Consider the following 26,955-nt stretch of genomic DNA (forward strand, 5'->3'; position numbering starts at 1 on the left):
ATGAAAGTTTCAACTGATCTTTAATTAAAATATATAACACGTTTTAATAACTTAAAATTTTGAAGCTTGAAATATTAATATTACTTATTAATAACAATAATTTTTTTATATAAAAAATGGAAAAGGGGCGAAGTCAGTAGTTTCCTAAGACAAACGATTTGAGCACTTGTCTTCCGCTAAAATTTTGAAATTGAATAAGAAAAAGTATTTATATTTATGTACTAACCGTATATAGTTTTAAAATAAATATTAAAAAAATTTTAATAACTAATTAGAGAAATATTGTGGAGGCATAATCTAATAAAAATATGAATTATTGCAATGGTAGCCCATTTTTGGTACTTCAATTTTTGGCCTTGATCTTCTGAACAAAACATATTCCAGTGGATAGATTTCCAAGTCTAAGATTAACTATGAACACACCTTCGCAATTTGCATTGCACATTCCTACCAAAAATATTAAAAAATATTCTTAAGCTTCCTTTTATAGTTTGATTTTTTTTTTACAATTACTTTTTTATTTCTTAAAAAGTTAAGTGAGAAATAAATGACAAAAAAGTGAAATGACAAATTAATTAAAAATGAGTAAAAGATTAGGGTAAAAATAAATAAATAAATGATAAAATTGTATTAAAACTAAAGAGATCTATTTCATTATTTAGAATATTATATNCAAAAAAGTGAAATGATAATTAATTAAAAAAGAGAAAATGACTAGGGTAAAAATAAATGAATAAATGGTAAAATTGTATTAAAACTAAAGAGATCTATTTCATTATTTAGAATATTATATATATACATTTAATTTATCAAAACTTATTTTGATTTATTCAAACATGCTTATCAGGTGAAGTCCGTTAAGTCTTTCATTACCGTGTTAGTTTGCTTGCATTTCCCTGTCATCTGCTTTAGATTCATTTCAACCAAGTTGTAGATCCATGGCGGAATCAATTTTATTCGGGGCACTCAGTAACATCTTTTCCAAGTTGATGTGGCTTGCTGGGCAAAAGATTGGCTTGATTTTCTGGCAGAAAGGCGAACTGGATAAGCTTCAAAAGACTCTCGACATCATAAAAGCCGTCATTCTTGATGCTGAGGAGAAGCAGGAGAGCAACCTTGTTGTGAAAAACTGGATAAGTAGACTGGAAGATATTGTCTCTGATGCAGAGGACTTACTGGACGAATTCGACTATGAGATCCTGCGCCAGAAGGTGCGTCCACGGGGACAGGTACGCAAGATCTTTCGATCCTTCAGGATGGGTCCTAGAGTTAAGGAGATTAGAGAGAGGCTGGACGTGGTTGCAAGAGAGATTAAAACGTTTGATTTTAATGTGAGAGTTGTAGAACTGGATAAGAAACGTAAGAATACTGACAGAGAGACTGCCTCAAAGGTGAGACCGGAATTAGTAATAGGGAGAGAGGAAGATAAAGAGCACATTATAGAATTGTTGAAGGAGCAAAATCATGGTGACAGCAACTTCAATATTATTGCCATTGTTGGGTTTGGAGGTTTAGGAAAGACCTCGCTTGCCCGGTTGGTGTATAACGATGCGCAAGTAGCAGATTCCTTCAAAGGGATATGGGTGTGTGTTTCTGAAGAATTTAATGTTCTTATAATTTTCAAAAAAATTTTGAAGTGTCTAGGAGAACACAAAGTGGATGACTGGAATCTAAATGAAGTCCAAAAAGAAATTGAACAAAAGTTAAAAGGGAAGAGATATTTACTTGTGTTGGATGATGTGTGGAACGAAGATATTTTAAAGTGGAATGATTTTTCACAGTATATGGTATTTGGTGCTCCCGGAAGCAAAATTATTGTGACAACTCGTAGCACCAAAGTTGCAGCTACTATGGGGGTACACAGTCCTTTCCTTTTAAAAGGTCTCAATGAGGAACAATCTCAGGATTTGTTTGAGAAAGTGGCATTTGAAGGACGTCAAATCGATCCAAAGCTTGGACAAATTGGAAAAGTTGTTGCACAAAAATGCAAAGGAGTTCCTCTTTCTATTAAATGTTTAGGAGGTTTGATGAGACAAAAGCCTGATGAAAAATACTGGTTGTTTGTCCAAGAAAATGAAATTTGGAATAATGATGATGTTTTGTCGGTGTTAAGATTGAGTTACATTCAGCTACCAAGTAATTTAAAACAATGTTTTGCTTTTTGTTCGCTTTTCTCAAAAGACTCTAGGATATATAAAGATGAGTTGATTCATTTTTGGCGAGCACAAGGTTACATTCAATTAGGGAATAAAAATGAGAATGTACAAGATATTGGTGATGAATACTTTAATGATTTGCTGTCAAGATCATTTTTTCAAGAGGAGAGGAAAGATGCAAATGGGAATATCATCTATTGTAAAATGCATGATCTTATTCATGATCTTGCATTATTCGTTGCTGGTCGTTATTTTCATTGGATGAAAAATAAAAGAGAAAAAATTTCAAAAGGAGTCCGTCATGTGTCATTAGAAAAATATTTTACAGTTGTTTTCACTCGATCGAAAGCAAAAGTGATAAGGACTTTATTTCTCCGAGCAGACATTTTCATGGACTTATTTAATCGAAAGGTAACTTTTTCGATCTTCAATTGTTTACGCATGTTGAATTTGAATTTGATGAACATTAATATTTTACCAGATTCAATTGGTGAACTGAAGCATTTGAGATACCTTGATCTTTCTAGGAATACTAGGATGAAAGTGCTCCCAGATGCAATAGTCAAATTGCACCATTTGCAAACTCTATTACTCAATGGCTGCAGCAGTCTTAAAAAGTTACCAAGGGATATACGCCAATTGATTAGTTTGGAATATCTCAAAATTGATTATTGCAAAGACCTATCCGGCTTGCCAAAAGGGTTAGGGGAATTGACTTCCTTACAAAGATTGGACAGATTTGTTGTGAACTGTGTTGAAGACAATTTATCAACTGCAGCCACGTTGAATGAGTTGAGTAACCTAGACCTTGGAAACTGCTTGAAAATTGATCATTTACACAATGTGAGGAATGTGGAATTAGAATGTAAGGAGGCAAATTTAAAGAAAAAGAAACGGCTTCAGTCTCTGCAATTATCTTGGGAATCTTCCTCTCCAACAACAGTGGCTAGTGAAAAGGATGAGTCATTGTTAAATATTCTTGAGCCACACCCGAATTTGAAAGGGCTGAAGGTATCCGGTTATGGAGGAGCAAGGTTTTCGAGTTGGCTATCTTCATTGACTAATTTAGTCGAACTTGATATAAACAAATTTTGGAATTGTCGAGACCTGCCACCCTTGGATCATTTTTCATCTCTCAAGTCTCTCAGTCTTTATCGTTCCAATGCTTTAAAACACCTGCCACCCTTGGATCATCTTTCATCTCTCGAGTCTCTTTCTCTTGGGGAGTTAGATGCTTTAGAATATGTGGCAGATTCTTTTTCCTTGCCTTGCTCCACTTCAAGAGAACCATTCTTCCCGTCCCTTAAGAAACTTTTGATCCGTGACTGTCCCAATCTCAAAGGATGGTGGAAGACAACGAATGAGAACCAAGGATCAATCGCTGAGCAGCCTTGCTTTCCTTGCCTTTTCCAGTTAGAAGTCAAAAATTCCCCAAACTTAACCTCCATGCCGCTGTTTCCATCTCTCGAGCATGATTTGACTTTGTATGATACTAGTATAAGGCCTTTGGAACAAACATTGAAGATGAAGATGACCGAGGCTAGCATGACATCAGAAGAAGCATCATCTTCATCAGGGAGCGCTTGTCATTCATATTCTTCAACTACCTTTCCTCTCTCCAATTTGAAGCGTCTGAGTCTTCAAGGCATTAAGGATTTAGAAGTTTTGCTAGAAGAGTTTCTACAAAATCTCAGTTCTCTTGCGTGCTTATGGTTGAGCAACTGCCCTATATTAGAATCGTTATTGCCGCAAAAGATGAGCTGCCTCACCTCTTTACAATATTTGTGTGTTACAAATTGCCCTAATCTGAGGGCTTTGCCTGACTGGATACTCAATCTCACTTCCCTTAAAACAGTTGAAATTCGGGGGTGCCATGAATTACAGTACATGCCAGAAGGGACGCCTCAGCTTACATCTTTAGAAAAATTATCTGTTTGGAACTGTCATAATTTGAGGGCTTTGCCAGACTGGATACTCAATCTCACTTCCCTTAAAACACTTGAAATTTGGGAGTGCGGGTCAATTTTGCATCAAGCCTTAAAAACCCACATTAAAAGTGGGCCGATTCGAATTTGCAGCNGTAGGCAATTGCCCTAATTTGAGGGCTTTACCTGACTGGATACTCAATCTCACTTCCCTTAAAACACTTGAAATTAACGGGTGCCTTGAATTACAGTACATGCCAGAAGGGACGCATTGGCTTGCATCTTTAGAAGAATTAATTGTTTACTGCCATAATTTGAGGGCTTTGCCAGACTGGATACTCAATCTCACTTCCCTCAAAGACCTTTATATATGCGAGTGCCTTCAATCACCGTACTTGCAAGGAGGGATGCAAAGCCTCACCTCTTTAGAACGATTGATGGTTCATTATTGCCCTTATCTGAGTTCTTCCACACATTCTCTCAAAGCACTTCTAATTCGGGGGTGCCCTGATTTATACTCCTGGAGATGGAGGTATTTGTTTTCCACTATAGAAGAATTGAATGTTCAAAATTGCCCTAATATGGAGGATTTGCTGAATCGCATTGCTAAGATGATCATTTCCCTCAAAACACTTAAGATTTGTAAGTGCCCTGAATTACAAGACTTGCCACAAAGGATGGATGGCCTTACCTCTTTACAAGTATTGTCAATCAGTGAATGTCCCCGGTTGTCGGAAAGATGTGAAAAGGATACCGGAGTCCTGTGGCCTCGCATTGCTCGCATCCCATCTATTATAATCGATGGGCGACAGATTCAATGATGATCATACCATATAGGTAATCACATTTTTCTTCACCTCTATTTATATTTTCTCCCTTTACTTGATAATTCTTTTTTTTTTCTCCATGGATTTGGATGACTCGTAATTTTTTGCATGCATGTAATCCAAGTCGACCATGAAAAAGTGGATTTAATCCATTCTCTGCTACTTCTTTCTAAGTGGACTAACAATATTGATTTCTTTTTTCTTTTCTTACTTTCAATTTTTTTTGTTAAGTTAAATATTACTAATATGAAATGTGACCCAAACTTGATGTCAAAACTCTGCCAGTATGTCACAGCAATTAGGAACTTTTTCCTTGTTTCAATCTCTCATTCTTCAATTATAATCCTAAATTTGAAGCATTCAGGATCTTACTAGCTCTTGATGGAACCCTTGTGCATATAGCATATTTATAGTCAAAGCATTAAATCTTATACTCTTATATAGACAAATTTAAAAAAATTACAGCAGTATGAATGTACTCAGTTAGCAAATTATTCTGATTTTTCACTTTGTTATATCTAAATGTCTCTTTTCACCTTTTTCAATGATGTTAATCTGTGTTTGGAGGATATTTTTTAGGTTGACCAAAAATTTGGGTTTTCTGTAAAAGGTTGTCATAAGCTTTTTGTGCAGTGTTGATGTAATTGTTCAGTTATCTTATCAGCAGAGTTAGAATGCCGACAAGAGTCCTTAACTGATTAGATCATAGACTTTTGATCTGATAATATCAACAAAATCAAAACTTTTCCAAAAAAAAAAAAGCATAAGCATAAAATGGGCTTATGGACAGATTATTGTCAGTTGTTTCACTTCCCCTATTTTTATGCATTGATCAATGCAAAATCATCTCTTATACAATGAGGCAACCTTGGATGTTTGTGTCATATCTTTACTGAAGCAAAACCAAAATTTAATGTGAACACTGGTGAAATAAGCTGAGATTTTATAGGCACTTGCTTTTGTAAGGAATATGTTAACATTATTTCTTTCTTTTTTTCTACGTGTTTATAATGGGATGATGACATTTTTTCATTGTTTGAAGCAGGAAGATTGCATCTTGCTAATTTCCTTCCATAGCAGACTGTTGTTGAATCGAAACTAAGAGAAATTTCTATTGGTAAAATTTACCACTTATTTGGTTTGTTTTACCAATTTCATTTACTTTCTATAAGGAATCCATTAACACCCAACTTCTTACTTCTTTCTGCATGTCTTTATTGGGATTATGGACTTTTTTTGATAGATTGAGAGAGTAAGAATTGATTTCAGGTTGCCAATGCCATTGTGAAAAAGAGTACTACAATACATGGATTGGAAGCTTTACTCTCAACAGCGTCATCACTATCTATATTACAGTTTGATGGCAATACTATGTGAGAGTTAAATTTTACTTTTGAGTATTTGAATTCAATAAAGGCTAGCTCATGAAAATAATTTAACAGCTTGACCTCTGGTGTCTTTTTAGATGACAACAATTGCATAGCATGCAGCTCCTTCACCTTTTCTTCCCAAAAAGTGAGACGTGATCTAACGATCTTGAATTTAAGGTAAATTAGCTTATCACTTATTGCTCTATAGAATTTACTGTGCATAGAATGTTGAATATTTTTTCACTACTATATCGTTATAAGATTTTCATTTTCCATAGAAAAATAAGAGGTGTCATGACTTGCTCACCAACTCCCTTTCGAGGCATTCTTGAAATGTAGGTATATTCTCAAAGCATATCTTTTGCAAAAGTGATGACTATATATTATAGTTTCTTTAGTTTTTGTTCTTGATTTTATGCATATCTTGTTCCTCAACGCTTGGTTATAACAATGGATTTTTTAGACTAGTTATCTATGAATGGAGGCAAACAACACTTGCCAAGTGGTGGCTTGAGTGACTGGGAGAATAGTCTGGAGCTGAGCTGGTTGGAAAACCCCTTTGCTTCTTTTAAAATCAATGTCAATAATTCCATATTGGCCATTCTTGGAGGTCTTTAAATTGTGGCTTCAATTCTAGTCTGTGGGCCTCTACTTAATTAACCCAAACTATTAAGGGGACCTAAATACAAATGTTCTTTCCAATGTATATGGAGAAGACTTTTGGGATACTGTTCTGGGATTTACTATTTGCTACACTTGGGTGCTGCAAAGTGTCAAAGAATTGTCAATCAAAGAATGTCCCCAGTTATCAGAAAGATGTTAAAAGGAGACAGAAATCCTGTGGCCTCACATTGCTCTCATCTTGACTATTTATATTGATGGCCAACAGTTCAATGATGATCATACAATATAGGTAACCGTATTTTTCTTCACCTCTGTTTATATTTTCTCCCTTTATCTGATAATTCCTTCTTCTTTTTTTTTATTTTTCTTCTGGGATTTGAATGATTCATACTTTGTTCTTTACATGTAATCCAAGTTGGTACACTGATTCGCCTATAATTTGTACAGATAGCATACTTGTTGTGAAAGCATTAAATTTTATACTCTTGTACAGATAAACGTACTTAAGTTACCTAATTATTCTGATTTTTCATTTTGTTATATCAATTCCTAACTTCTTCTGTTTAACATAAGTATAAAATGGAGTTATGGACAGATTATTGTTAGTTGTTTCACTTCCCCTATTTTTATGCATCGATTAATGCAAAATATCTCTTATACAATGAGGCAACATTGGATGTTTGCGTCGTATCTTTTCAGAAGCAAAACCAAAATTAAATGGAAAAGGATCGCAAGACAGATTGCTTCTATCACAGAGATTCTAAGTAATTGAAACACTGGTGAAATAAGCTGAGATGTGAGAGTGAGTATCCCTAAAATTTACAGCTACAAGTTTGTTAGAGGGCTTATCTCCAGTCAAGACTCCTAAGCTGAAAGCTAGTAATAAGAGAAACTAACGTGAATGTCTGCTTGTACATTTCCTGCTGTATTTGTTGTGATGAGGAGATATTGCTATAGGTAATGTTTCTGCCTCTTCTACTTGATGTAGGCACTTGCTTTTGTAAAGAATATATTAACATCAGTTCTTTCTTTTTGTTTGTGTTTATAATGGGATGATGACATTATTTCATTATTTGAAGCAGGATGATTTCATCTTGCTAATTTCCTTCCAGAGCAGACAGTTTTTGAATTCAAACCAAGAGAAATATCTATTGGTAAAATTTACCACTTATTCAGTTTGTCTTACTAATTTCATTTGCTTTCTATAAGGAATCCATTGACACCTAACTTCATACTTCTTTTTGGATGTCTTTATTGGGATTATGGACTTTTCCTGATAGTTTGAGAAAGAACATACAGATTTCAACTTGCCAATGCCATTGTGAAGTATAGTTAAATTTTACTCTCAACAGCATCATCACTATCTATGTGAGAGTTAAATTTTGCTTTGAGTATTTAAATTCAATAAAGGCTAACAGATGAAAATAATTGAACAGCTTGACCTCTGGTTTCTTTTTTAGGTAACAAAGGCTACACAACATGCAACTCTTTCACCTTCTCTTATCAAGAAGTGAGCCTTGATCTAACGATCTTGAATTCAAGGTTAATTGGCTTTTCATTTACTGCTATATTTTATATGAGGAATGTGCCGTGTATAGAGCCCTCAATATTTTTGCATTGCTCTAGCATTTAAGATTTTCGTTTTCCATATTAAAAGAAGAGATGCCAATGACTTGCCCGGCAACTCCCTTCCAGCCATTTTTGAAATGCAAGTATTCTCAAAGCATTATCTATTGCATACATGATTCTATATGTTGAAGTTTCTTTAGTTTTTGTTCTTATTTTTTGGCATATCTTTATCCTCAATGCTTCTTTATAACAATGGTTTTTTTGACTAGTTAGTTGTGAATGGAGTCAACCAACGCTTGCTAAGTAGTGGCTTGAGTGGTTGGGAGAAGTGCCTGGAGAGCTAAGCTGGTTGGAAAAACCCTTTGCTTCTTTCAAATTCAATGTGAATGGTTCCATCTTGGCCATTCTTGGAGGTGTTTGAGCGGTGGCTTCAATTCTATTCTTTAGGCATTTACTTATTTAACCCAAACTGTTAAAGAGGACTTAAATACAAAGGTTCTTTCATAATGTACATATGGAGAAGACTTTTTGGGCGTCTGAGTCTGAAGAACATTAAGGATTTAGAAGTTTTGCCAGAAGAGTTCCTACTGCTGTACTGCCTTAAATTGGAATTGCTACTGCCTTAAAAGCATTGTCCGTAAGCAATTGTCCTAATCTGAGGGCTTTGCCAGACTGGATACCTAATATCACTTCCCTTAAAACACTTGAAATTTGGAAGTGCCTTAAATTACAATACATGCCAGAAGGTACGCCTCGGCTTACATCTTTAGAAGAATTATGTGTTTACTGCCATAATTTGAGGCTTTGCCAGACTGGATACTCAATCTCACTTCCCTCAAAGACCTTTATGTATGTGAGTGCCTTCATTCACCGTACTTGCAAGAAAGGATGCAAAGCCTTACCTCTTTAGAATGATTGATGGTTGAATATTGCCCTAATCTGAGTTCATCCACACATTCTCTCAAAGCACTTCTAATTCGGGGGTGCTCTGATTTAAGCTAGAGCAAAGTCTCTTTATTGTTTAGTGTTGCTTCTAAACTAGAGCAACTATTTCGGGGATGAAGAGAAATAATAGTGCTCTGTACTGTCACTGATTTAGGAGCAAACACGTAAGGTCAATTTTGCATTAGTTAGAATTTCAATTACTCAAAAGAAACAAGTGAAGCTCTGTGAAATTAAATGATGTTTGGTCCCTTGTCTTGCACTTACGTCCATGCAAGTCCAATCCTCTTACCGTAACACTTCCCGGAAAGCCAACCAGGGTCCTTAACAGAGCATCTGACACAGACTTCTTCCTTGAGAATTCAGTCTCTAGTAATGGCGGTAAGTGCCTTACTGTCCAACAACTAAAAAGTAAAAGTAGTGGACATTTACGAAAATTTGTCCATGATGATTTAGCCAGGCAACAATGAGGTAGCTCATTACTCATTACTATAAGAAAATTTACCAAGTAATGCTTAATTGCAAAAGAATCATAAATAGGGATCTAATTGTTTGCTCTTAATGAAATAATAATTGTAATATTTACTTACAATGAGAATCAAGTGCTTTCCAAATAAATCAACCAAATAGGTAAGAAATAAATACCTAAAAATAATTGAAAAATGATAAAAATAAAGAGATCAATAATTCAAAAGTGCATCAATGATTTCACGTCCCATTTGGATAGGAGCTCAAAGAAAAATAATTAAAAGTGTGAACTTAATTTCATTTTGAATAATGGTAAATTTTGTTTAGGGTTCTTTTAAAAAAAAATTGTTTAGGGAAAAATAATGCTTCATTTAAGTAATTCAATTTCTTGAAAATCTTATGGAGAAGACATTATATTATGTTTAAGGTCACAAACATAAAACCAATTTTACAGAATTAAAATTATCTTTAATGGAGTACCTCCCGTCCTTTATCTTTTTCTTTGAGAGAGAATTTAGTTAATAATACTTCTTCGATGACATTGCAATCTCCATTAATGGAGGTAATAATGTTGTGTTCAATTCAATCATGAATAAAAAATTATGCTTAATGAGGCTACAAATGACCAAAGGTTTCCCCATAACAAGGAAAAAACAATTGACTGCACTTTTTTCAACATTTTTTAGCTTAGTTTTTCTCAATGCTGGTCATTTTTTTAATTGAAATTATAAAAACCAGGACAACAAGAACAAAAAAGAGACCAAGGAAAACCAAGACGCTAGCCAAGTATGATTACTACATTTGGTTTTCTGCAACTTATCTTTGCCTACAAATCATCATGGAGGCAGAACCAAATAAAGATATGAATTATTGGAATGATAGCGGGCTAGATAGTTTTACTTGAAGAATAAGATGGTGCCTCAATTCTTGGCCTTAGCTCCAAGACCGGCCTTGATCTTCTGAACGGTAGTGACATCAGTTTTATAGCCTTTGGCTAGGACATCTTCACCAATGCCAGTGGCAAAAACAGTGGATGGAATAGAAACAGTTCCAGCATCTGCACTGCCAAAGCAAGAAACGGCCATGGCAGGTTTATCATAGCTGGGATTGTATTAGTAATGAACCAGTCCCTTCGGATACAAAACTAGGATTGTATTGGTATAAACTGAGAAGTCTCTTTATAGTTAGTGATGCTCTGCCAAAACTAGAAATAATCCCAGTTGAAGGTGCTTCTAAACTGCAGCAACTATTTGGGGTTACGAGAAATAGCAGTGCTCTGCACTATCACTGATGTTTGGATAAGAATAAAACAAATTAAAAAAAGAATAGTCAGAGATTTGAAGCAGAATTTCAACAATTGTGGCTAGTTGAAAATTCCCAATACATTTACATCATGGCAAGTCCCATCCTCTTGCCACAGCACTTCCTGGAAACCCAACCAGGGTCCTTAACAGAGGATCTAAATCTGACAGAGATTATCACAATTACTGGGCCATCTACTGGACTGAGAAAAGGTTACTTAATTAGTGGCACTCCCTAAATCTTCATAACAATAAGTTGGAGGTGTTATATTCTATTCATTCCCATAAATAACGCCATTTCCACTCCAAGAATCAACACTCATCACTACACCATATATATGAATTAGAAAATTTTTTGTTCACTAAAATTTGTCCATGATGATTTAGCCGGTACCATGTTTACAAAAAGCTTCTAAATGTAACTCCTTTCTTGTTACTAGAAGACAATCTATAAATAAAATTTATAAATAGAATTTTTTTTAAATAGTTAATTAACCACGTAATGCTTAATTACAAAAGAATTTATAAATAGGAATCTAAGTGTTTACTCTTAAGGATATTTACAAAATAATAATAGTAATTTTTATTTACAAGAAAAATCAAGTGTTTTTCATGTAAACCAACCAAGTAGGTTAGAAATAAATACCCAAAAATAATTGAAAAGTGATAAAAATAAAGAGATTAATAATTCAGAATTGCATCAATGATTTCATATCTCATTTAAATAGGAGCACAAAGAAAAAAATTTAGAAGTGTGAACTTAATTCCTTTTGTATAGTGGTAAATTTTTTTTAGGAAAAATTTATACTTCATTAAAATAATTCAATTTCCTGAAAATCTTATGGAGAAGACATTATTATGTTTAAGGTCACAAACATGAAGTCAATTTTACAAGAGTTTGAATTTTCTTTAATAGATCAATAACTCCCTTCTTTTTTTTTCTTTGAGAGTCAATGACATATTGCACTCTCCATTAATGGAGACAGAAATATTTTGTTCAATTCAATCATGAATAAAAAAACTCCGAGAAAGCTCCAAGAATCTCTATTTTACTTTAGTAAAGTCAGTTACCACATTAGACATTATTCTTTTAAGACAAAAGACAAGTCCTAATTCCAATTCTTTGTTAACTTTGAAGTAGAGATAGTAAGTTAAGTGACTAATAACCAAAGATTTCTCACAAAACTTTCCTAAACACTTTTTAGCTTAGTTTTCCTCAATGCTGGTCACCTTTTCAAATTGAAATTTCTCGTAGAGATGATTGATGTCATTATCTATCTCCCTTTAATAATCTAATGATCAACACCTATAGAAAAAAAAAAAAAGAAAAGCAAAAGTGAGACCAATAATTCTATAAAGCAAAAGATATTTGGGTCTATTGTTATTTAAATAAAAAAAACAATTAAAGAAAGACTTGGAAGAATACAAAATCCTTGCTGCAATTTTTTTTGAATAATAAAATAAAAATAGTTCAAAAGTGAATCAATAATTCCATGTTGCACTAGCAAAAGTTGTGGGGGTTGGGATTACCTTTTGAATAATGGTAAATTTTACATTATTATGTTTAGGATCACAAATATGAAGTCAATTTTACATTAATTAGTTAAAATGTCCTTAACAGAACATATCCATCATTATTTTTTTAGAAAGAGAATTAGTCAAAATTACTTTTTCAATAACAATACACTCTCCATTAATAGTAGCATTAATATTTTGTTCAATTTAACCATGAATAAAAATATCTAGAAAAATTTCGAGAATCTCCCTTTTAATTTGATAAATTCAGTTTCAGGATTAAACTTAATTCTTTCGAGTAAGAGTCGTAAAGCAAAAGATGTTTGGTTTCATTGTTATTTGAATAAAAGAAAAAATGATAGTAAAAAAAGAGACTAAAAAATAAACCAATAATTCAAAAGTAATCATGATTTTCAAAGTGTGAACCCACTATCACATGTTCTTTGGGGAAGAAGAGAACGGGGAATATTCATTTTCAGAAGTTTCCTATACACTAACATCCTCGCAAGTCCCATCCTCTTTCCATAACACTTCCTGGAAACACAAGCAGGGTCCTTAACAGAACATCTGAGACAGAATCTTCAAAGTTTATTAATTTTCTATACCTACGTAGTCTTTATTACTTCATCCTCATACAGTTCCCATTCAAGCATCTTCTTCTATCATCTGCACTATCCCAAGAGTTTGTTTGATTTCTGCATGCCTTGCTCTTCTTTTTACTCAAAAAGACCTACTCTTCCATTTTATTTTCCATCATTTTCCCACTTTTCTTTTAATTCATCTCCGTTATTTAACTCTGAAAAAAAAAAAAAACAGTTCTCGTAAATTACTTTTGTTTAAGCCCTTCTACTTTTCCTTTCCTTAAAACAATTCTCCGGAATTGGTGAAGTAATTCTATCCCAATTGAGGTAAGCTTCAACAAAAGATATTATATTCTTCATATTTAATTTTTTTTATAAGCTCAATTTCTCATTCACTTATGAGTTTGACTTCTTATTATAAATTTTCATTTTTTTCCATTTTTACTGACATTTATGGATATTTTGGGAAAGTATTATTTTGAATGATAATACTATGCTTTTACTTTAATATGAAAATATATTGTTTAAGTAATATACACATGACCAGTGACTACATTGCAGCATTTTCAATTTCCAAGTTTATCGGTCAACAATCCTTTCTCTTGTGATCCACATTTTCATAAAGATAAGGTACTTTGCCAACATGTTGTAATTGTTTTTGTCTTTCTGTAAAACTTTTTACTCATCAAAATTAAAATTAGGTAGATTTTTATTTTATGATGGTTTCCAGTGATCGTTAATTAAAATATATAACATGTTTTAATAATTGAAGATTTTGGAGTTTGAGATATTAATATTACTTGTTATTAACAGTAATTTTTTTTATAAATAAAAGCAAAAAGAAAAGATGAGGCCCAATATTTCCATAAGGTAAAAGATTTGGGTCCTCGTCCTCCATTAAGGACTTGAAATTGAAAGAGAAAAAGAGATGTATAATTTTGAAAATAAATATTAAAAAATATTAATAGCTAATTAGAGAAATATCATGGGGGTAGAATCAAATAAAAATATGAATTATTGCAATGGTAGCCTCCGTCAATGTGGCCTTGATCTTCTGAACACACAATCCAAAACATATTCCAGTAGATAGATTTTTAAGTCTAAGATTAATTATGAACACACACGTTTGCAATTTGCATTGAATATTCCTACCAAAAATATTGAAAGATATTCTTAAGCTTCTTTTTATTGTTTTTTTTTGGGTACAATTATTTGTTTTTTATTTCTTAGAAAGTTAAGTGAGAAACAAATGACAAAAAAGTGAAATCCTAATTAATTAAAAAAGAGTAAACGAGTAAGGTAAAAAAAATAATAAATGATAAAATTATATCAAACCTAAAAAGATCCAATTTATTATTTAGAATATTATATTAAACCTAAAATAAATAAATGACCCAACTTTTTCATTTGAAGCTCAGCAGAACAAGGGTGGATGTGAGGTGGGTTGAGGGTGCCTGCTGCAGGGTACTCCAAAGTGGCAAAGGAGACACCATGGCCATTGAGGGCAGGGAACTCCATCATGCTAGCTTTGTAACCTAATACTATAACTTTTTCCAAGTCACTTTAGGTTTTATATATTTTAACGATTCTTTTTCCCTTTGGATAGTACCTTGGACTGTTGTAATTATCACCAACATCAAATGTGATTTTGAATCAGGTAAAGAAGGCAAAGGGGGGATGGTCCTACATTTTTCTACTTTTTGTTTATGATCAGAAGAAACTGCTTGCATTGATAATTCTCCAGCAGATCGCTGTTGTTTGGACAGCAAGAGAAAAGGGCAGCTCACTGAGCATGCCACTGTCATGGGCCCCTCTTATTTACTCTTTCAACCACATTCATTCAAAGTCTATTCCTAAGCTGTCCTGTCACTCACCCAATAATTCAACTCTCCTTCAATTGAACCAACTTTTTGCTTTGTGCACATGTATCCTTCTTTACTTACAACGTCAAGAAATTTCTTAAACAATAAAAACAAAACGATATTAATTTATCTATATTATCAACATTTATCTTTATAAACTTAAGTTTTTGACTACGATGTTAAGTTTGCTTGCGCTCCTGTTATCTGCTTTAGATTCATTCCAACCAAGTTGAATATCCATGGCGGAAGTAATTCCATACGGGGCAGTCAGTAACATCGTGTTGAGTTTCCTGGCAAGTCCCATCCTCTTGCCGTAACACTTCCTGGAAAGCCAAGCAGGGTCCTTGATAGAACATCCGAGAGGGAATCAGTCAAAGTTTATTAATTATCTATACCGACTCTCGTCCTATTGTAGCTGGGACTCAATTAAAGGATAGAGAACAAAATTAATTAATTAAAATATGAAGTTAATTTTATATTAATTAGTTAAAATTTTCTTTAACAGAATATATTCATCATTATTTTCTATATAAAGAGAATTAATCAAAAATACTTTTTTAATGACAATACAAACTTCATTAATGATGACATTAATATTATATTCAATTTAACCATGAATCAAAAATATTCAAAAAAGTTTTGAGAATCTTCCTTATAATTTGATAAATTCAATTTTCCAATTGTGGACCCATTATCACGTGTTCTTTGGGGAAGGAAAAGGAAGAGGTGGAGAAAGGGGATTCATTTTCAAAAGTTTCCTGGACACTGCGATCCACTCATGTCCCATCCTCTTTCCATAACACCTCCTGAAAACACAAGCAGAACATCTGAGGCCGAATCATCAAAGTTTAATAATTTTCGATACCTACTCTTATTACTTCATCCTCATACAGTTCCCATTCAAGCATCTTCTTTTATCATCTGCACTATCCCAAGAGTTAGTTTGATTTCTACATGCCTTGCTCTTCTTTTTACTCAACAAGTCCTACTCTTCCATTTTACTTTCCTCCATTTTCCCACTTTTCTTTTAACTCCGAGAACAAAAGCATCTCTGTTGTTTAACTCTACAAAAAAAAAAAACAACAACAGTTCTCTTAGATTATTTTTGTTTGATCCTTGTTAGCTACTCTTCCTTTCCTTAATTTTGGTTTCCCTATCTCCGGATTTGGTGAAGTAATTCCATCCCAATTGAGGTAAGCTTCAATAAAATATATTATATTCTTCATATTTAATTTTTTTATGCTCAATTTCTCTTTCACTTATGAATTTGACTTTTTATTATAATTTTTTATTTATTATAAATGTTCATTTTTTTCCATTTTTACGGACATATATGGATACTTTGGAAAAGCATTGTATAGAATGATGACACTATGCTTTGACTTTAATATAAAAAAATATTTTTAATTAATATACACATGATTAGTGACAAGAATTTTTATTTCTGCAGTATTTTCGATTTCCAAGTTGGTCAGTCAGCAATCTATTCTCTGGTGATTCACATTTTCATAAAGGTAAAGTGCTTTACAAACATTTTTTCTCTCTGCAAAGCTTTTTACTCTCTAAAATTAAAACCAAGCATATTTTTATTTTATGAAAGTTTCAAGTGATCTTTAATTAAAATATATAACACGTTTTAATAACTTAAAATTTTGAAGCTTGAAATATTAATATTACTTATTAATTAATAACAATAATTTTTTTATATAAAAAATGGAAAAGGGGAAGTCAGTAGTTTCCTAAGACAAACGATTTGAGCACTTGTCTTCCGCTAAAATTTTGAAATTGAATAAGAAAAGTATTTATATTTATGTACTAACCGTATATAGTTTTTAAAATAAATATTAAAAAAATATTAATAATTAATTAGAGAAATATCATAGTGGCAAAATCAAATAAAAATATAAATTATTGCAATGGTAGCCCATTTTTGGTACTTCAATTTTTGGCCTTGATCTTCTGAACAAAACATATTCCAGTGGATAGATTTCCAAGTCTAAGATTAACTATGAACACACCTTCGCAATTTGCATTGCACATTCCTACCAAAAATATTAAAAAATATTCTTAAGCTTCCTTTTATAGTTTGATTTTTTTTTTTACTTTTTTTTACAACCACTTTTTTATTTCTTAAAAAGTTACGTGAGAAATACATGACAAAAAAGTGAAATGACAAATTAATTAAAAATGAGTAAATGATTAGGGTAAAAATAAATAAATAAATGATAAAATTGTATTAAAACTAAAGAGATCTATTTCATTATTTAGAATATTATATATATATATATATATATACATTTAATTTATCAAAACTTATTATGATTTATTCCAACATGCTTATCAGGTGAAGTCCGTTAAGTCTTTCATTACCGTGTTAGTTTGCTTGCATTTCCCTGTCATCTGCTTTAGATTCATTTCAACCAAGTTGTAGATCCATGGCGGAATCAATTTTATTCGGGGCGCTCGCTAACATCCTTTCCAAGTTGACGTGGCTTGCTGGGCAAAAGATTGGCCTGATTTTCTGGCAGAAAAGCGAACTGGATAAGCTTAGAAAGACTCTCGACATCGTAAAAGCCGTCATTCTTGATGCTGAGAAGAAGCAGGAGAGCAACCATGTCGTGGAACAGTGGATAATTCGACTGGAAGATGTCGTCTCTGATGCAGAGGACTTACTGGACGAATTCGACTATGAGATCCTGCGCCAGAAGGTACGTCCTCGGGGACAGGTACGCAAGATCTTTCGATCCTTCAGGATGGGTCCTAGAGTTAAGGAGATTAGAGAGAGGCTGGACGTGGTTGCAAGAGAGATTTCTAAGTTTGATTTTAGTCGGAGAGTTGTAGAACTGGATAAGAAACCTAAGAATGCTGACAGGGAGACTGCCGCAAAGGTGAGACCGGAATTAGTAATAGGGAGAGAGAAAGATAAAGAGCACATTATAGAATTGTTAAAGGAGCAAAATCATGGTGACAACATCTTCAATATTATTGCCATTGTTGGGTTTGGAGGTTTAGGAAAGACCTCGCTTGCCCGGTTGGTGTATAACGATGCACAAGTAGCAAATTCCTTCAAAGGGATATGGGTGTGTGTTTCTGAGGAATTTAATGTTCTTATAATTTTCAAAAAAATTTTGAAGTGTCTAGGAGAAGACAAAGTGGATGACTGGAATCTAAATGAGGTGCAAAAAAAAATTGAACAAAAGTTAGAAGGGAAGAGATATTTACTTGTGTTGGATGATGTGTGGAACGAAGACATTTTAAAGTGGAATGATTTTTCACAGTATCTAGTGTTTGGTGCATCCGGAAGCAAAATTATTGTGACAACTCGTAGCACCAAAGTTGCAGCTACTATGGGGGTACACAGTCCTTACCTTTTAAAAGGTCTCAATGAGGAACAATCTCAGGATTTGTTTGAGAAAGTGGCATTTGAAGGACGTCAAATCGATCCAAAGCTTGGACAAATTGGAAACGTTGTTGCACAAAAATGCAAAGGAGTTCCTCTTTCTATTAAATGTTTAGGAGGTTTGATGAGACAAAAGCCTGATGAAAAATACTGGTTGTTTATCCAAGAAAATGAAATTTGGAATAATGATGTTGTTTTGTCGGTGTTAAGATTGAGTTACAATCAGCTACCAAGTAATTTAAAACAATGTTTTGCTTTTTGTTCGCTTTTCTCAAAAGACTCTACGATATATAAAGATGAGTTGATTCATTTTTGGCGAGCACAAGGTTACATTCAATTAGGGAATAAAAAACAGAATATACAAGACATTGGTGATGAATACTTTAATGATTTGCTGTCAAGATCATTTTTTCAAGAGGAGGAGGAAGATATGGAAGGGAATATTTTTTGCAAAATGCATGATCTTATTCATGATCTTGCATTATCAGTAACAGGTCATCATTTTCATTGGATGAAAGATGAAAAAGAAGAAATTCCAAAAGAAGTCCGTCACGTGTCATTAGAAAAATATTTCAAAGAAGTTGATTTGATTTTGTCGAAAATAAAGGGGATAAGGACTCTGTTTTTTCAAACAAGTTTCTTCAAGGATTTATTCATTCGAAATGTAATTTTTTCGAACTTCAATTGTTTACGTATGTTGAATTTAAGTTGGATGAGCATTGATATTTTATCAGATTCAATTGGTGAATTGAAGCATTTGAGATACCTTGATCTTTCTGTTAATCAAAGGATGAAAGTGCTCCCAGATGCAATAGTCAAATTGCACCATTTGCAAACTCTATTACTCAATGCTTGCAGCAGTCTGGAAAAGTTACCAAGGGATATACGCCAATTGATTAGTTTGGAATATCTCAATATTAATTCTTGCAACCGACTAAAGTACTTGCCAAAAGGGTTAGGGGAATTGACTTCTTTACAAAGATTGGACAGATTTGTTGTGAACTGTGTTGAAGACAATTTATCAACTGCAGCCACGTTGAATGAGTTGAGTAACCTAGACCTTGGAAGCTGCTTAAAAATTGAACACTTAGAAAAGGTGAGGAATGTGGAATTAGAATGTAAGGAGGCAAATTTAAAGAAAAATAAACGACTTCAGTCTTTGCAATTATCTTGGGAATCTTTCTCTCCAACAACAGTGGCTAGTGAAAAGGATGAGTCATTGTTAAATATTCTTGAGCCACACCCGAATTTGAAAGGGCTGAAGGTATCCGGTTATGGAGGAGCAAGGTTTTCGAGTTGGCTATCTTCATTGACTAATTTAGTCCAACTTGATATAAACAAATTTTGGAATTGTCGAGACCTGCCACCCTTGGATCATTTTTCATCTCTCAAGTCTCTCAGTCTTTATCGTTCCAATGCTTTAAAACACCTGCCATCCTTGGATCATCTTTCATCTCTCGAGTCTCTTTCTCTTGACCAGTTAGATGCTTTAGAATACGTGGCAGATTCTTTTTCCTTGCCTTGCTCCACTTCAAGAGAACCATTCTTCCTGTCCCTTAAGAAACTTTCAATCTATAATTGTCCCAATCTCAAAGGATGGTGGAAGACAAAGAATGAGAACCAAGGATCAATCGCTGAGCTGCCTTGCTTTCCTTGCCTTTTCCGGTTAAAAGTCCAAAATTCCGGAAACTTAACCTCCATGCCGCTGTTTCCATCTCTCGACCAAGATTTGACTTTGGAAGGTACTAGTATAAGGCCTTTTCAACAAACATTGAAGATGAAGATGACCGAGGCTAGCATGAGATCAGAAGAAGCATCATCATCATCAGGGAGCACTTGTCATTCTTATTCTTCAACTGCCCTTCCTCTCTCCAATTTGAAGCATCTGACTCTTTTTAAGATTAAGGATTTAGAAGCTCTGCCAAAAGAGTTCCTACAAAATCTCGCTTCTCTTACATTCGTAAGATTGAAAGATTGCCCTAAATTGGAATCGCTGCCATCGCAAAAGATGAGCTGCCTCACCTCTTTACAAGACTTGCTGGTTGAAAATTGCTCTAATCTGAGGGCTTTGCCGGATTGGATACTCAATCTCACTTCCCTTGAAACACTTCAAATTTGGAACTGCCTTGAATTACAGCACATGCCAAGAGGGACGCATCAGCTTACCTCTTTAAAAAAATTATCCGTTGAAAATTGCCCTAATTTGAGGGCTTTGCCGGATTGGATACTCAAACTCACTTCCCTTAAAACACTTCAAATTTGGAAGTGCCTCGAATTACAGTACATGCCAGAAGGGACGCCTCGGCTTACATCTTTAGAAAAATTATATGTTGACTGCCATAATTTGAGGGCTTTTCCAGACTGGATACTTAATCTCACTTCCCTCAAAGACCTTTACATATGTGAGTGCCTTCAATCACCGTACTTGCAAGAAGGGATGCAAAGCCTCACCTCTTTAGAACGATTGATGGTTGATTATTGCCCTAATCTCAGTTCTTCCACACATTCTCTCAAAGCACTTCTAATTCGGGGGTGCCCTGATTTAAGCTTCTGGAGAACGAGGCATTCCCTCTCCACTTTAGAAGAATTGAATGTTCAAAATTGCCCTAATCTGGAGGATTTGCTGAATCGCATATCATTTTTTATCCCTCCCCTCAAAACACTAAAGATTTGTAAGTGCCCTCAATTACAAGACTTGCCAGAAAGGATAGATGGCCTTACCTCTTTACAAGTTTTGTCAATCTGTGAATGTCCCCGGTTGTCGAAAAGATGTGAAAAGGAGACCGGAGTCCTATGGCCTCGCATTGCTCGCATCCCATCTATTATAATTGATGGGCGACAGATTCAATGATGATCATAGCATATAGGTAATCACATTTTTCTTCACCTCTATTTATATTTTTTCCCTTTACTTAATAATTCCTTTTTTTTTCTCTCCTTGGATTTGGATGATTCGTAATTTGTTCTATGCATGTAATCCAAGTCGACTATGCAAAAGTGAATTTAATCCATTCTCTGCTACTTCTTTCTAACTGGACTAACAATATTGATTTCTTTTTTCTTTCCTTACTTTGAATTTTTTTTTTGTTAAGTTAAATATTACTAATGTGAAATGTGACCAAAACTGGATGTCAAAAGTCTGCCCGTATGTCACAGCAATTGGGAACTTTTTCCTTGTTTCAATCTCTCATTCTTCAATTATAATCCTAAATTTGAAGCATTTAGGATCTCACTAGCTCTTGATGGAACCCTTGTGCAGATAGCATATTTATAGTCAAAGCATTAAATTTTATACCCTTATATAGACAAATTTAAAAAAATTATAGCAGTATGAATGTACTCAGTTAGCAAATTATTCTGATTTTTAACTTTGTTATATCTAAATGTCTCTTTGCACCTATTTCAATGATGTTAATCTGTGTTTGGAGGATATTGTTTAAGTTGACCAAAAGTTTAGGTTTTCTGTAAAAGGTTGTCAAAAGCTTTTTGTGCAGTGTTGATGTAATTAATTGTTCAGTTATCTTATCAGTAGAGTTACAATGCCAAAGAGAGTCTTTAACTGATTAGATTATAGACTTTTGATCTGACAATATCAATAAAATCAAAACTTTCCAAAGAAAAAAAAAAACATAAGCATAAAATGGGGTTATGGATAGATTATTGTCAGTTGTTTCACTTCCCCTGTTTTTATGCATTGATCATTGCAAAATCATCTCTTATGCAATGAGGCAACATTGGATGTTTGTGTCATATCTTTACTGAAGCAAAACCAAAATTTAATGTGAACATTCGTAACCATATTTTTCTTCGCCTATGTTATATTTTCTCCCTTTATCTGATAATTCCTTCTTTTTTTTTATTTTTCTTCTTGGATTTGAATGATTCATACTTTGTTCTATGCATGTAATCCAAGTTGGTACATTGATTCGCCTATAATTTGTACAGATAGCATACTTGTTGTGAAAGCATTAAATTTTATACTCTTTTAACAGATAAACGTACTTATGTTACCTAATTATTCTGATTTTTCATTTTGTTATATCAATTCCTAACTTCTTCGGTTTAACATAAGTATAAAATGGAGTTATGGACAGATTATTGTCAGTTGTTTCACTTCCCCTGTTTTTATGCATTGATTAATGCAAATATCTCTTATACAATGAGGCAACATTGGATGTTTGTGTCGTATCTTTTCAGAAGTAAAACCAAAATTAAATGGAAAAGGATCGCAAGACGGATTGCTTCTATCACAGAGATTCTAAGTAATTGAAACACTGGTGAAATAAGCTGAGATGTGAGAGTGACTATCCCTGAAAATTTGCAGCTACAAGTTTGTTAGAGGGCCTATCTCCAGTCAAGACTCCTGAGCTGAAAGCTAGTAATAAGAGAAACTAATTTGAATGTCTGCTTGTACATTTCCTGCTGTATTTGTTGCGATGAGGAGATATTGCTATAGGTAATGTTTCTGCCTCTTCTTCTTGATGTAGGCACTTGCTTTTGTAAAGAATATATTAACATCAGTTCTTTCTTTTTTGTACGTGTTTAGAATGGGATGATTACATTTTTTCATTGTTTGAAGCAGGATGATTTTATCTTGCTAATGTCCTCCCAGAGCAGACTGTTGTTAATTTGAAACCAAGAGAAATTTCTATTGGTAAAATTTACCACTTATTTGGTTTGTTTTACCAATTTCATTTACTTTCTATAAGGAATCCGTTAACACCCAACTTCTTCTTTCTGCATGTCTTTGCTGGGATTATGGACTTTTTCTGATAGATTGAGAGAGTGCGTATTGATTTCAACTTACAAATGCCATTGTGAAGAACAGTGCTGCAATCCATGGATTGGAAGCTTTACTCTTAACAGCGTCATCACTGTCTATGTTACAGTTTGATGGAAATTCTATGTGAGTTAAATTTACGTTGAGTATTTGAATTCAATAAAGGCTAGCTCATGAAAATAATTTAACAGGTTGACCTCTGGTGTACTTTTAGATTACAACGATTGCACAGCATGCGACTCTTTCACCTTTCCTTCCCAAGAAGTGAGCCTTGGTCTAACGAACTTGAATTTAAGGTAAATTAGCTTATCACTTATTGCTCTATATTATTTACTGTGCGTAGAATGTTGAATATTTTTTCGCTGCTATAACGTTATAAGATTTTCATTTTCCATAGAAAAATAAGAGGTGTCATGACTTGCTCACCAACTCCCTTTTGAGGCATTCTTGAAATGCAGGTATATTCATTAAGCATATCTATTGCAAAAGTGATGACTATATATTATAGTTTCTTTAGTTTTTATTCTTGATTTTTTGCATATCTTTTTCCTCAATGCTTGCTTATAACAGTGGATTTTTAGACTAGTTATTTGTGAATGATGGCAAACAACACTTGCTAAGTAATGGCTTGAGCGATTGGGAGAATAGTCTGGAGCTGAGCTGGTTGTGATGTAGTCGAAAGGTTTAGGGCAATTAGAACTCAACAATTAGGGTTAGAATAGGGTTGATTGTGTTGGAACAATAAAAAAGATAATTGGGTTTTCAAAGAAACCTCTTGAATAAATATTCAAAATAACAAAAGATGATAATCATAATCTTCTACTTAAGATACTTATTTATAATAGTTAAGATAAATCTTAATCAAATAGTAATTCTAATCCTAAATAAAGACTTAAAGTACTAAAATTCTAATAAAGATAAGAAAAAGAATCCTCAATACTTTTGCATTGCTCTAACATTTAAGATTTTCGTTTTCCATAGAAAAAGAAGAGGTGCCAATGACTTGTTCGCCAACTCCCTTCCAGTCATTTTTGAAATGTAGGTATTCTCAAAGCAGTATCTATTGCATACATGATTCTATATGTTAAAGTTTCTTTACTTTCTGTTCTTATTTTTTTGCATATCTTGTCAATGCTTCTTTATAAAAATGGTTTTTCTTGACTAGTTACCTGTGAATGGAGTCTCGCAACATTTGCTAATTAGTGGCTCAAGTGATTGGGAGAAGTGCCTGGAGAGCTAAGCTGGTTGGAAAACCCGTTTGCTTCTTTCAAAAATCAATGTCAATGGTTCCATCTTGGCGATTCTTGGAGGTTTTTGAGCAGTGGCTTCGATTCTAGTCTTTAGGGCTTTACTTAATTAACCCAAACTGTTAAAGAGGACCTAAATACAAAGGTTCTTTCATAATGGACATATGGAGAAGACTTTTGGGATACTATTCTAGGATTTACAATTTGCTAAATTTGGGTGCTGCAGCTACTGTAACCTCCTGCATCATAGTAAAATCTCTTTCACCCTTTGACTGTGGATGTAGGCTATTAAGTCGAACCACGTAATTTGTCGCGTGTTTTTTTATACTAAATTGTTCCCTTGCTAATTATGATCAAATTCAGTTTGGTTTCGCATTTATATTTTTTATTACATTATCTATCAAAAGTATTGCTTTTTCGACAAGATGATGTTAGGGAGTTACCTTAAAATCTCGTCAATCCTCTCGCAATGACTATAGGTTAAGATAAATCATGTAAATTTTTGTATTTTTGTTATACGTGATTATTTGCTTTGTTATTTACTATCAAATATGGATTGCTTCATTTCTGTATTTATAATTTTCATTATATTATTACAAAAGATATTGATTTATCCCAAAGTGTATCAAGTGAAAATATAGCAAACCTTTCAATTTTAATTGATTAAGAAAAGTTATAAAATTGAAGTTACTCATTTCCAAAATAGATTAATTTTTGGATAAATGTCACTACAACTTTGCAGATGGTGTTCATTAAAAATACTTTTTACTTAAAATTTTCCATTAGTCATCAAAACACGAAAAGTAGATAGTACTCAATCACACGCTTAATTTATATGACTTGACATAAGGTATAAATCCATAAATAAAATTTCATATAAACAGTAATTTATTAGCACAGCAATGAAAACATATAAAAACAGTAATTCATCCTTCAAGCAAGATCAAATCCATCAATTTTTACAGATTCTAAATTTTCATGGATATAAGTTTTTGATGGAATAAAGGGCAAATCTCTGTTTGCTGTATTCAGATGTACTGGAAAATGAAAAGCATTACCTGCTGCTGCCTTGCTATGATTTTATTTCTACTGAAACATGATGACCAGCATTGATCTTCTGAATGGTAGTAACATGAGTTTTAAAGCCTTTGGCTAGGACATCATCATCAATGCCAGTGGCAAAAACAGTGGATGGAATACAAACTGTTCCAGCATTTTACACTGCCAAAGGCAGAAACAGCCATGGCAGGTTGATCAGAGCTAGGATTGTATTGGTAACAAACCAGTGCTTTCAGAAACCAAATTAGAAATAAACTGAGAAGTCTCTTTATTGTTTGTGGTGCTTCTAAACTAGAGCAACTATTTCGGCGATGAAGAGAAATAATAGTGTCCTGTACTGTCACTGATTTAGGAGCAAACACGTAAGGTCAATTTTGCATTAGTTAAAATTTCATTTATTTAAAAGAAACAAGTGAAGCTCCGTGAAATTAAATGATGTTTGGTCCCTTGTCTTGCACTTACGTCCATGCAAGTCCCATCCTCTTGCCGTAACACTTCCTGGAAAGCCAACCAGGGTCCTTAACAGAGCATCTGACAGAGACTTGGTCAAAATACTTCTTCCTTGAGAATTCAGTCTCTATTAATGGTGGTAAGTGCCTTACTGTCAAACAACTAAAAGGTAAAAGTAGTGGACATTTACGAAAATTTGTCCACGATGATTTAGCCAGGCAACAATGAGGTAGCTCATTACTCATTACTATAAGAAAATTTACCGAGTAATGCTTAATTGCAAAAGAATCAAAATAGGGATCTAATTGTTTGCCCTTAATGAAATAATAATAGTAATTTTTACTTACAATGAGAATCAAATGCTTTCCATGTAAATCAACAAAATAGGTAAGAAATAAATACATAAAAATAATTGAAAAATGATAAAAATAAAGAGATCAATAATTCAAAAGTGCATCAATGATTTCATGTCCCATTTGGATAGGAGCACAACGAAAAATAAAATTAAAAGTGTTAACTTAATTTCATTTTGAATAATGGTAAATTTTGTTTAGGGTTCTTTTAAAAAAAAATTGTTTAGGGAAAAATAATGCTTCATTTAAGTAATTCAATTTCTTGAAAATCTTATGGAGAAGACATTATTATGTTTAAGGTCACAAACATAAAACCAATTTTACAGAATTAAAATTATCTTTAATGGAGTACCTCCCGTCCTTTATCTTTTTCTTTGAGAGAGAATTTAGTTAATAATACTTCTTCGATGACATTGCAATCTCCATTAATGGAGGTAATAATATTGTGTTCAATTCAATCATGAATAAAATATTATGCTTAATGAGGCTACAAATGACCAAAGGTTTCCCCATAACAAGGAAAACA

The 26,955-nt window shown here is 33.4% G+C and overlaps 1 protein-coding gene and 2 long non-coding RNA genes across 6 annotated transcripts in view; all 3 read left to right on the forward strand.

Moving 5' to 3' along the window:
• The window catches only part of LOC18593626 (disease resistance protein RGA2), an 81,189-nt gene that overhangs the window by 1,028 nt on the left and 53,206 nt on the right, over positions 1-26,955 (forward strand). Inside the window, exons 3-11 of one of the 3 annotated variants that reach the window (XR_001928648.1) lie at positions 848-2,884; positions 19,522-21,407; positions 22,738-22,996; positions 23,123-23,194; positions 23,317-23,446; positions 23,535-23,616; positions 23,718-23,778; positions 24,302-24,358; positions 24,486-24,914. Coding sequence is in view for 1 of the 3 variants with exons in the window: in XM_018124437.1 (XP_017979926.1) it covers positions 939-3,458; positions 20,096-21,391 (3,816 nt within the window). In the remaining 2 variants the exon portion in view is untranslated. Of the gene's footprint in view, positions 1-847; positions 3,459-4,249; positions 4,919-19,521; positions 21,408-22,737; positions 22,997-23,122; positions 23,195-23,316; positions 23,447-23,534; positions 23,617-23,717; positions 23,779-24,301; positions 24,359-24,485; positions 24,947-26,955 lie in introns of those variants that run through there. The other 2 variants (XR_001928649.1, XM_018124437.1) reach the window with 2 other exon arrangements.
• LOC108662837 lies at positions 6,476-9,172 on the forward strand. The gene is made up of 6 exons (XR_001928667.1): positions 6,476-6,613; positions 6,742-7,859; positions 7,985-8,056; positions 8,183-8,270; positions 8,363-8,444; positions 8,741-9,172. It is a non-coding gene; the product is annotated as an uncharacterized LOC108662837 (long non-coding RNA).
• On the forward strand, positions 13,187-15,128 carry LOC108662839. Of its 2 annotated transcripts, none has more exons than XR_001928671.1 (3): positions 13,187-13,605; positions 13,840-13,908; positions 14,692-15,128. It is a non-coding gene; the product is annotated as an uncharacterized LOC108662839 (long non-coding RNA). The 2 variants fall into 2 exon arrangements; XR_001928672.1 differs by having other exon boundaries at positions 14,700-15,128.

Source organism: Theobroma cacao, chromosome 7 (assembly GCF_000208745.1).
Source record: "Theobroma cacao cultivar B97-61/B2 chromosome 7, Criollo_cocoa_genome_V2, whole genome shotgun sequence".
Taxonomy (NCBI): Eukaryota; Viridiplantae; Streptophyta; class Magnoliopsida; order Malvales; family Malvaceae; genus Theobroma; species Theobroma cacao.